Source organism: Haliotis rubra, unplaced genomic scaffold (genome assembly GCF_003918875.1).
Source record: "Haliotis rubra isolate DU_JTF1 unplaced genomic scaffold, ASM391887v1 Scf40, whole genome shotgun sequence".
Classification (NCBI taxonomy): Eukaryota; Metazoa; Mollusca; class Gastropoda; order Lepetellida; family Haliotidae; genus Haliotis; species Haliotis rubra.
In genome coordinates this window covers 1,866,717-1,879,151 of record NW_025767080.1, presented here as the reverse complement: position 1 = coordinate 1,879,151, position 12,435 = coordinate 1,866,717, and the positions used below count along the sequence as shown (strand labels likewise).

The 12,435-nt window shown below is 41.2% G+C and overlaps 1 protein-coding gene across 2 annotated transcripts in view; it reads left to right on the top strand.

The window, feature by feature from the left end:
* Positions 1-11,020, top strand: part of LOC124287379 (4-coumarate--CoA ligase 1-like) — a 30,254-nt gene extending 19,234 nt beyond the window's left edge. For both annotated transcript variants that reach the window (XM_046723903.1, XM_046723904.1), the window contains exons 5-12: positions 2,610-2,815; positions 3,191-3,359; positions 3,981-4,152; positions 4,640-4,737; positions 5,414-5,558; positions 6,473-6,555; positions 7,283-7,448; positions 10,311-11,020. In XM_046723903.1, coding sequence (XP_046579859.1) covers positions 2,610-2,815; positions 3,191-3,359; positions 3,981-4,152; positions 4,640-4,737; positions 5,414-5,558; positions 6,473-6,555; positions 7,283-7,448; positions 10,311-10,420 — 1,149 coding nt within the window. In that variant the 3' untranslated portion in view covers positions 10,421-11,020. The remainder of the gene's footprint in view (positions 1-2,609; positions 2,816-3,190; positions 3,360-3,980; positions 4,153-4,639; positions 4,738-5,413; positions 5,559-6,472; positions 6,556-7,282; positions 7,449-10,310) is intronic.
* Positions 11,021-12,435: the final 1,415 nt, after the last annotated feature.

Here is a 12,435-nt window from a genome sequence, read left to right as displayed (position 1 = left end):
GTTATGCACAGGCCTGTGTCTTGGAGAGGAATCGCTTTGGTGGTGGTTCCGTGATGATTTGGGGTGGAATAACAGCACGCCAAAGAACTCCTTTTTTGATTGTTCAGGGCAACTTAACTGGTGTGGGCTACAGGGATCAGATTCTTCGACCTGTGGCAATTCCTTTTCTGCAACGTCATGGCCCTGGGTTAACATTCCAACAGGACAACGCCCGCCCTCATACGGCAAGGGTTGCTATGGATTTCTTGCAACACCACAACGTTGACTTACTGCCTTGGCCTGCAAATTCACCGGATCTCTCCCCGATAGAGCATGTTTGGGACGAGATGGATCGACGTCTATGCCGTCTTCCTCATCCGCCAGATAACGTCCTTGACCTTGCAACAGAACTTGAGAGAATCTGGTGTGACATCCCACAAGCCTTCCTTGCACGTTTGGTTTAGCTCTATGCTTTGGCGATGCACTGCTGTTCTCAATGCCGATGGTGGCCATACCCGTTATTGAGCTTGTGACATGGTTGTTTGACCCCTGTCCCGCTTGTGGACTCGTTACGTCATTGTGATTGACTTTTCAATTGAAATTCTCCCGACTTGTTACGGTCTCATGATCCCTCCATTAAAGTTTATATGTTCCTTTGACATTGTTATCGTACTTATCCACTGGGATAATATTTTGACAATGCACAGTTTCTTTATGTGGCTAGTATATTATTAATGAACACAAAACCTACTTCTTTATCAATTCACCTGAATTTGAAATACATGCATGTTAAAACAGTTTTGCAGGTATATCAAATAAAACGAAAGAAAAATGAATCCCATTTGTAGATTTTGCCCAGTTATAAACTCTGTCAAAAAAGAAACGCAACCCCTGTATTTTAGAGATTTTGATCTGAAGTTTTAAGACGACACAGCATTTTTATTATTTAAGACAGAAGTCTGAAATTTGGCATAATAATAACCAAGATGGGCATGTTTAAAATTGTCATTTCAAAAGTCATCTCACAGTCTTTCTCAGTATCTCGTATGAGCACCACGAGCTGCAATCACTGCACGGCTACTCCTTGGACAAGAACGGATAAGACGCCGGATTCTTTCCTGGGGAATGGCTCTCCACTCCTCCTGCAGTGCAACGCCGAGCTGTTGCAGCGTCTGTGGCGGCGGCTGACGTTGACGTACGCGTCGACCCAGAGTATCCCACAGGTGTTCAATAGGGTTGAGGTCTGGTGATTTAGAGGGCTATGGCAAGACATTGACGTTGGAATTCTGCAGAAAGTTCATTGTTGCACGTGCAGTATGAGGCCGGGCGTTGTCTGGTTGAAAAATCTGTGTCTGTTGGTCAATAATCGGGAGAAGGTGAGGCTGTAATACGTGGTTGATGTAACGTTGGGCTGTCAGGTTCCCTTCAACGATCACCAAGTCTGATTTCTGGTTGTATGAGATGGATCCCCAAACCATAACGCTTTCTCCGCCAAATCTGTCCCCTGTCGGACGCAGATGGGCGCAAAACGTTCATGACGTCTCCTATACACACGTTTTCTTCCGTCGTGATGTTGCAAAAGAAACGGGATTCATCAGAAAACCAGATGCGCCTCCAGTTTTGTAAAGTCCATATCCTTACGTTGTTGCACCACCTGAGTCGTCGGCGGAGATGTAGGGGCGTAGTACAGGTCCAACAACTGGTCTACAGGCACGTAAACCCGCTTCTTTCAGACGGTTCCTAATCGTTTGAGCTGACACTCTCCTCAAACCTGGTATTTGTGTGGCAGTCACGGTTGGTAGGGCATGCCGATTACGTAGGTGATGGACCCGGATGTACCGATCTTGAAGGGGGGTCGTGATTCTTGGCCTTCCACTTCTCGGGCGATCGTTGGTCAAATTGAAGTTGTTGTAGCGGCTCCAAAGTCGGGATATCGTTGTTTTGTGAACATTTAGGTGCCGTGCAACAGTTCCAAAACTTTCTCCGGCTTGAACACGACCAATGGCGATATTTCGGTCGGCAGCACTCAATCGTGGCATTTTTAACACAGCTTTTCGGCGACAAATGAATGAATATAATACGAAAGCACATGGGCTTTTATACACCCCTACATTAACTGCCATTTTCATGATTTGCATGTGTTTTTTTTGTGCGAAGTCACCATGAGGGTCATTTCATGCGTTGTGACGGAATAAGCAATAAAATACACTTATGCGTACAAATGCAGTTGTTTGGATGGTAATCTTCATTAATTACGTGTATAATTTCAATACATTCGAATAAAATTTAGTTTGGAAGCAATAACTTCATTCAAACGAATTTTTCATATCTGAGGACAGGGGTTGCGTTTCTTTTTTGACAGAGTTTATAATATATATAAATTTGAGTTGGCCAGTCTAAAAATGAGTTCCTTCTCGGAGAGAATCTGTTGTCAATACAATTAAGCATGTCGACTCCATTTTCATCCATGTTCATCCACGTTTCTATGGATAGACGTTAAGTTTGTTTCAGTAAAGCGAGTGGAAAACAAAAATTAAAAACAGCAACAGCTTTATTGTATTTTAATTCTGTTTTCATAAACTGACGTTTCTAACGAAACACTGATAAATACTTCATTCTTAACTTTTCAGAAGATTATTGTATTTGGAAAGGCTGAAGGATGCACAAGTTTCTCCTCGCTTATCTCCCCTGATATCTCTGACGAGCCAATCAATGACCCTGACATTGACCCGGAAAATGACGTCGTTGCCATTTTGTTTTCGAGCGGAACGACGGGAAAGCCGAAAGGGGTTCAGTTGACACACTATGCCATGGTTTCGAATGTATTACAGGTTCTGTAAGTACATAACGCGTTAAAGGATATGATAAGATTCCTGTTTGTGTACTTTTTCTGCATTTTAAAACGAAAGCGGTGACATAAATACTGCGTTTGTCCCCGAAAAACTTGCTGACTTGTTGACTTCAGGCACACAGTTTGCTTAGTATTTGAAGACGCTTAGTATTTCTTGTTATTAGGGCCCTTAGATGTATCAGGATCCGTTGATATTGTAATTGAATCGCAAATTCACCCTAATTATGATCCTTCGTTTATCAAGACCAAACTCCGGCAAATATTTCACCAATAAATGTCTTCTTCTCCTCCAACTTGAAGCTGACGCGCCGTGAGATAACACTGCTGGCTAGACGCAAGGCATTCTTTGTTTGTTCCCAGGTCTTCAGGTGAGCTGACAAAAAATGACACCTACTTGGTATTCCTACCATTCTTCCACATCTACGGGCTGGGTCCTGTCATCTCAGCCGGCCTGTACAGCGGCGCTAGGAGCGTCATCATGTCCAAGTTTGACATCCATGAGTACCTCAACAACATACAGAAGTATAAGGTAAGGTATGAGGGGGGCGGAGAGTGCTGGAGGGTAGGAACTTCTGATGAAGAACATGAAATGAAAGCAACTAAAGTATTTCTGATGTCGTTATAAAGCTTTAATGAAACTACTGAATATATTTCAAAGAGGGCTAGGAACGCAGTGTGTGACTCGTTCGTAGAATACACAAACTGAAAAAGAGGAAACAGAAATGGAAAAACCCGACCGGATGGTATTAATATTTACAGTTTATATGAAGGCCCTACACAGATAGGCATCACATGTCATAGCCCTACACAAGCATCACATGTCATAGCCAATATATATAAGCCTACACAGGCATCACATGTCATAGCCCTACACAAGCATCACATGTCATAGCCAATATATATAAGCCTACACAGGCATCACATGTCATAGCCCTACACAAGCATCACATGTCATAGCCATTATATATAAGCAGAGTACAAAATGGAATGTTATACCATTTTCAGTCGGAATTACAAGTCTTTATGGATGACCAACTTCTATGTTGCACAAGCGACGTTTCGGTATAGACACCTATACCATTTTCAAGCATGAAAAGGACTGGTACACTGTAGTGCTGATTAATACATTTTTAATGTCTGCTGTATCCAGGCAACGGTGCTGCACGTGGTTCCGCCAGTCCTGGTAGTCATGACCAATCTCCCAAGCATCTCACAGTATGACCTGAGCTTTGTGCAAAAAATCTTCTGCGGAGCTGCCCCTTTGAGCACAGATATCGAGGCCAAGATACTGGTGATGTTTCATTTGACCTACATAACACAAGGTACGCTTTGCTTCTTGCCACAAATACCTTTCCTGAACCTCTCCCTTCCTATTCCAGTGTTAGAAACCTTTCAAAATGTCCCAGTAGACCACAGGACCAGTGAGTGGACAAGAATTAGTGGTCCTGACTGTACTTCACGGGTCCACTGAAGTGATTGCGAATGTAAAACTGGTTCCTGTTTTCCCATGCGCTTTGACTTGAGAGTATAAATTAGTTTATTTGAATCCTCGCTTAAATATACGATCTCACTTTTTAGTTTAAAGACAATTTTAATTATTTAGATGGGATAAACAAATCACTGGACCACTGCAAACTTATCATTTAGTGGTCCTGATGAATTCTTACTAGTAAGGGACCACAGGACCAGCGCAAATTTCGCACACTGTTATTCTTCTTGGAGTTGTTGATAAGTAGGAATGTGAAATAAAGCTTAATCCTGGTTTCCAGTATGATGGTGTTGCCCAAATGGTCGTGTTTGATGTTTCAGTGTACGGGATGACGGAGGTGCAGGTGACGCATCTCTCACACGGAGGAAAACACAAGTTTGGGTCAGCTGGGTATGTCCTGCCCTGTGCCGAGTGTAAGGTATGCTGTTGTTCCTAATGCACCACTTTTGGAGTGACCCTGTTAAATCAGATCTTCATAATCAGGGGATGAAATGTGGCCTCGGACAATGGTCATCTCAGTTTAAGACAAGGAGTGTGGCGGACAGGATTGGTATACTGTAGTGATGGTTAATACATAAAATGTGCGTCTCTTATTCTAATTGTCCTTCTCCCATCCAACGCGATAACTAGTCGTAAATAAACAATAGTAAACATACGTATGTATGATAATTAGCCAATCTCCCACCAACCCAACTCTACTGTTTCCCTCACACCATACATGTTTTAGTGCACTATCAGCCACGGTGTTACGATTTTGGTGTTTTAAACCCTGCATTCTCCTCTGTACTGGGGGCGGTGGGGTAGCCTAGTGGTTAAAGCGTTGGCTCGTCACGCCAAAGACCCGGGTTCGAATCCCCACATGGGTACAGTGTGTGAAGCCCATTTCTGGTGTCCCCCGCTGTGATGTTGCTGGAATATTGCTAAAAGCGGTGTAAAACCAAACTCAGTCAGTCAGTCAGTCAGTCCTCTGTACTGGTCTTCTTTCTTACTATTATTCCTCCTATGACTTGAGTTCAAACACACCCAAATCCATCCATCCACCATCACCATCTGTAGAGAGTATTATTACATGACGTCAGACTTTCCTTCTCCAGATAGTGGACGTGGCAACAGGAAAGCCCGTCCCCGCCAATGTCGACGGCGAGGTTTGTCTGAGAAGCCCATCTGCGATGAAGGGTTACAAGTTTAACCCTGGAGCTACAGCCGCCATGTTTGATGAGGACGGCTGGGTCAAAACAGGTGAGTCTACATCGTCAGTGGGTCACGGGTTTGCTTTCAAGACGTAACATATGTTATATTTGGGAATACATTTTCCTGCACTTTTGTACCCTTGTCCCATCCGATATTCGAACCCACACCCTCAGAGTCAGGCACCTAATCGCCAACATAGTATGTCGCCTAACGTGCTGACCAACCGCAGCTTCCACTTTGTGTGCTGAAGATTAGATGCCTGACTCTAAGAGTGTGGGTTCAAGTCCCGGATGTGACTCAACCCATTGAAAGTGCTAGAATCTGTACTTTATTACGACAGTGTAATCCTAGTGAGTGAGTGAGTGAGTGAGTTCAGTTATACGCCGCTCTCAGAAATATTCCAAATATATGGCGGCGGTTTGTAAATAATCGAGTCTGGACCAGACAATCCAGTGATCAACAGCATGAGCATCGATCTACGCAATTGGGAACCGATGACATGTGTCAACCAAGTCAGCGAGCCTGACCACCCGATCCCGTCAGTCGCCTCTTACGACAAGCATGGGGTACTGAAGATCAATATTCTAACCCGGACCTTCATGGGTATGTAATCCCAAATATAACACACCAAATTTAACATATGTTACATTTGACCACTTTATACATGGCACTTTGTATTCAGGCTTTCACGACGTTCCCCCATCACTCGTCCGAAACGTATCAATGCTACACAAACGTATCAATTATTGACCCGGTTCTAGCTTGGCCTAGTGGTTTAAGTGGCGCCGAAGAAACAAGTTGTCTGAAGCCTATTTCTTTTATAGTGAGTGAGAAAGTTTAGTCTTACCTCGATTTTAGCAATGTTCCAGCAATATCACGGCTGGGGACACCAGAAATGTGGTTGTACTCATTTGGGAATCGAATTACAGCAGCGAATATTAATATGTATTATGTTTATATAGGTGACATTGGCCACATGGACGATGAGGGAATTCTGTACATTGTGGATCGTCTGAAAGAACTCATCAAGTACAAGGGGTTCCAGGTATTTAATACATACTGTTATATGTATACTATTTAATATATACATCATATTGACTTTGTCTGTTGCTTAACGCCTCACTCGGCAATATCCCAGCTGTATGACAGGGGTCTGTAAATAATCGAGGCTTGTCAAGTCAGTAACTGTCTTCATGAGCATTGATCTACGCAACTTGGATACGATGACATTTATCAACTATGCCAGCTGGTCTGATTATCCAATACTGTAAGTCTCTTCTTACAAGCACGAAGAGATCTGGCGTTACACGCCCGACAACATTGAATTCATGCAGTATTGCTACACTACTTATACTGCTACCCGAGGTACTGTGAACTCACTTCTGTCGCGGGATCACGTCACTTGCACGTGACATTGTGTTTAAATATGGACGCAATAAGGATATTTCCAAATATGAGGCATTATTGACCACAAGTATGTCCGATGCAAGTGACTTTTTAGCTATCATCCCGTGTTTGATTAGGTGAACTTTGACCTTACGTGTGTTTGTGATGGTGCCACCGATGGAGCAGGATGCGCCCACTCGGTGCCATGTGTGAGCCATTTTCTCATTACGGATATGGTTCAACTAAATATACTGTCACTATACATACAGACTCGTGGCTATGGTTTTTGGTTAGCCTGTGTCTGTTCTGTGTACCGGAAAATGCAGAGTGTCGCCGAATAACCATGACGAAGTTTGTTTCACATGTTGTTTATTTTCGGCCGTAAGGTGGCGCCTGCGGAGCTGGAAAACGTTCTGCTGAGTCATCCCGCTGTGGCGGACGTTGGTGTAGTCGGCGTCCCGGATGGAGAAGCGGGAGAGTTGCCGAAAGCGTTTATTGTCACGAAGCCAGGATCGGAAGTGACTGGACAAGAGCTTCAAGACTATGTTAAAAGTAAGTTCTATTGTTGTGTTGGCTGGACAAGAGCTTCCAGACTATGATACAAGTAAGTTCTATTGTTGTGTTGACTGGACAAGAGCTTTAACACTATGTTACAAGTAAGTTCTATTGTTGTGTTGACTGGACAAGAGCTTGAACACTATGTTACAAGTAAGTTCTATTGTTGTGTTGACTGGACAAGAGCTTCCACACTATGTTACAAGTAAGTTCTATTGTTGTGTTGACTGGACAAGAGCTTGAACACTATGTTACAAGTAAGTTCTATTATTTGTGTTGACTGGACAAGAGCTTCCAGACTATGATACAAGTAACTATGTTACAAGTAAGTTCTATTGTTGTGTTGACTGGAGTACAAAAATTGTTGTGTCTAGCTTTATGTTATGATACAAGTAAGTTCTATTGTTGTGTTGACTGGACAAGAGCTTCCAGACTATGATACAAGTAAGTTCTATTGTTGTGTTGACTGGACAAGAGCTTCCAGACTATGATACAAGTAAGTTCTATTGTTGTGTTGACTGGACAAGAGCTTCCTAGACTATGATACAAGTAAGTTCTATTGTTGTGTTGACTGGACAAGAGGACTAAGATAGCTTGAACAAGTAAGTTCTATTGTTGTGTTGACTGGACAAGAGCTTGAACACTACAAGTAACTATGTTACAAGTAAGTTCTATTGTTGTGTTGACTGGACAACACTAGCTTCTATTGTTGTGTTGACTGGACAAGAGCTTCCAGACTATGATACAAGTAAGTTCTATTGTTGTGTTGACTGGACAAGAGCTTGAACACTATGTTACAAGTAAGTTCTATTGTTGTGTTGACTGGACAAGAGCTTCCAGACTATGATACAAGTAAGTTCTATTGTTGTGTTGACTGGACAAGAGCTTGAACACTATGTTACAAGTAAGTTCTATTGTTGCGTTGACTGGACAAGAGCTTGAACACTATGTTACCAGTAAGTTCTATTGTTGTGTTGACTGGACAAGAGCTTCCAGACTATGATACAAGTAAGTTCTATTGTTGTGTTGACTGGACAAGAGCTTGAAGACTATGATACAAGTAAGTTCTATTGTTGTGTTGACTGGACAAGAGCTTCCAGACTATGATACAAGTAAGTTCTATTGTTGTGTTGACTGGACAAGAGCTTCTAGACTATGATACAAGTAAGTTCTATTGTTGTGTTGACTGGACAAGAGCTTTACAAGTAAGACTATGTTGATACAAGTAAGTTCTATTGTTGTGTTGACTGGACAAGAGCTTGAACACTATGTTACAAGTAAGTTCTATTGTTGTGTTGACTGGACTACTATGATACAAGTAAGTTCTATTGTTGTGTTGACTGGACAAGAGCTTTTAGACTATGATACAAGTAAGTTCTATTGTTGTGTTGACTGGACAAGAGCTTCCAGACTATGTTACAAGTAAGTTCTATTGTTGTGTTGACTGGACATGACTATGTTACAAGTAAGTTCTAGACTTCTATTGTTGTGTTGACTGGACAAGAGCTTCCAGACTATGATACAAGTAAGTTCTATTGTTGTGTTGACTGGACAAGAGCTTGACTGACTATGTTACAAGTAAGTTCTATTATTGTGACTGACAAGAGCTTGACTGGACAAGTAAGCTATTGTTTGAACTGACTATGACTATGTTACTATGTAAGTTCTATTGTTGTGTTGACTGGACAAGAGCTTCCAGACTATGATACAAGTAAGTTCTATTGTTGTGTTGACTGGACAAGAGCTTCTAGACTATGTTACAAGTAAGTTCTATTGTTGTGTTGACTGGACAAGAGCTTCCAGACTATGATGTTACAAGTAAGTTCTATTGTTGTGTTGACTGGACAAGAGCTTCCAGACTATGTTACAAGTAAGTTCTATTGTTCTATTGTTGTGTTGACTGGACAAGAGTTGACTATGACAAGTTCTATTGTTGTGTTGCTGGACCAGACTATGTTACAAGTAAGTTCTATTGTTGTGTTGACTGGACAAGAGCTAGTTCTTGTTGTGTTGACTGGACTAGACTATTGTTGTTGACTGGACAAGAGCTCCTAGTATGATACAAGTACGTTCTGACAAGAGCTTACAAGTAGACTAGTACAAGTAAGTTCTATTGTTGTGTTGACTGGACAAGAGCTTCTAGACTATGATACAAGTAAGTTCTATTGCTTGTGTTGACTGGACAAGAGCTTTTGAACACTATGTTACAAGTAAGTTCTATTGTTGTGTTGACTGGACAATGTCAGCTGGGCACTAGACTATGTTACAAGTAAGTTCTATTGTTGTGTTGACTGGACAAGAAGCTCAAAGACTATGTTACAAGTCCAAAGTTCTATTGTAATGTCGTCAGAAATGGGTTTATTTTAGAATAAATGTTACGAAAATTATAACAATAACTACGGTAGGTAAGATAAATAATCATCACCAGTTTAATGGTAATTAAAAATTAGGCAATATGATATTTCTTCTAAAATTTCTGCCTATTCTTGTTCCTTCACTCCGTTGAACCGGAAGCAGGCAGGAGGTTTATGATTTGATATGCCCCGAGTGAATCTTTAAATGTTGAATGAACTATATTTAACGTAAGTTATTATTAAATATGGGGTGACGTGACCCACTGGGTTGTCTGGTCTTAACTCGATGCTGCCGTCCTTTAGCTGGGCTGTGTGCGGCGTTACACAACCAACAAACATTCCCGGATTTTAACGGAGGAGTTTACTTTCCTTTCCTAAAATATATATAAGGTTGGTCTTTGATTCCTGCTACAAATGACCTAAATGATTATTCTTCAGTTCTATATCATTTTCTTTCATGCTTTTATTTAGATCGTAGTAGTCAGAGTTGTATTCCGCGTTGCAGGTAATGTCTCTGTGACGAAACGATTGCGTGGGGGAGTGACGTTCCTCTCGAAGATACCCAAGAGCCCTAGTGGGAAGATCCTCAGGAGGTTACTCAGGCAGATGGACTGAGACATTATTCCTTATCCTAGTGCACTGAAACCTAGTTAACTGGAAGTTCTGGCTTCCGCAAAACGGTCTTAGCGAACGACTGCAGTAAGCCACTGTTAAGATGTTACGGTAAAGTTACGACCGTCTTGGGGCTAAGATCGTTTTGCAAACAGGATCATGGGATGTGAGAATCACTGGAATCAGCCGTACTTGTAAAAATCATAAAAATTGGAGTGCTGATATGAGTTTTAATGTACAGCAGGTATGGGTTGTATGTAAATAATGTTTATCCTATTTTGCATATCTACAACATTTATTCATATTCAGTTGGATACTAAGGGATCGTTTGGAAGTACCATGCCTATACAATCAGGGATATTTCTTTTACTGTTACAACGCGCTTTTCAATTATGTTAACTTCTTATACCGAGGATTGATATAGGATTGTTGGTGGACCAAAACGTTTTCTACGTCCATTATCTAGGAAGGCATTTCCATCGCATCTAACGCCAGATCGCTCTGGCTGTGCAAACATAAAAAAAGTCTCTCTAACAACAAAAGCCTTGGGGATATTCTTTATATTCCTTGATTTTTCTCTTGAAATAAAACATGTTGGTGTTACTTTCTTGTTGCTTTCTTTGCGAGCCTTCTTGACCAGATTGGATTTGTTTGCTTGCTTGCTCATCTCCACAGAATACACTTTGTATTTGAAGTTTAGCCACCGGCAAATATTCTTCAATATTTTCTTCTGCTCGCAAATGAATTTTACGAAAGGGTTGTAAAAGATCGAATCTGGTCCGAACAAACCAGTGATAGATATTATGAGCAACACACCACCCGCAGAGATGCGATAACACACAGTCAACCAACTCACAGATCACAAGATCAATTAAGTCATTTCATATGTGACACAACCACAAGTGGACACAAAACACATATTTGCCATTTAGAGATATGCCCTTCTGTGGAGATCCGGGGTAGATTCCTTAAGCACCCTATGCTTGTTGTAAGAGGCGACTAACATATTGGGTTTCAAAACGGTTTGAAATAATCCTGGATTATGTCTAACATAGTATTTTCATTACTTCTTCATGGTTAGAAACACCCGTATGTAGAAATCTAAGTAACGCCGACTGGGCGATGGTTATTTTGAATGTCATGTAAAGGTGCTATTCAAAAAGAAACTCAAATTCAAAAGCAATCTCAATAAATTCCCTCTACATGTGGCTTTACATGTATCCAACTGAAAGTACTAAACTCCTTCGTGTTCAGAGTGTAAGGTCCTGGCAAAATATGAGCGAACGTTTCAAGTTACACTAGGTGATGGTTGCATCATGCGGGTCAACTTCATGCTACTGGTTATCAAGGTATGGAAGCTTAAACACCAGTATGTAGACTTAACTTGAGTCTCTAAACTGAAAATATTACAAGAAATCGCTTTTAACTGTGATATAAGCAAGAAGTATGTTTGACGTAAATGAAGACATCTGCACTGACTAAATACACTATTACAGACGTGCATACAGTTTTGACGACATACATTGATGTCGCTTATGTTTCTTATCAATCGTGTCTCTGTATGTCAAACGTGCGCGAAACATCTGGATTTGTTCAATTTCTTAATACTATCTGTATCAGGCAATGAAAAGGAAATGTTTATTTCTAAGGTTTGAAAACGTTCAGTGTCCATATATACTTCCGACTTGTATGTGCACGCACGTAAATGTCATATATTATCGCCACCCCAGGTACATATTACATAGCACAGATGCCGGGACATTGGACGGGTATGGACGCCGATGTAAACGTGTGTATTGTCAAACACTCACATAGAGTCATACATGTAAGTGTTACGAAATGATCAAGGTTTTGTTGACTGTTCATTAGAGTGTTTTGCTGATGAGTGGGAAAGTTCAAATGCGTTTCTAAAGTTGCAATTTAAGGCATATTTTATATTTCTGTTCATGAATAGGAGCCACAAACTATAATCAGAAAATAAAGCATAATGTTTTTTCACATTCATTCATCTTTGACCT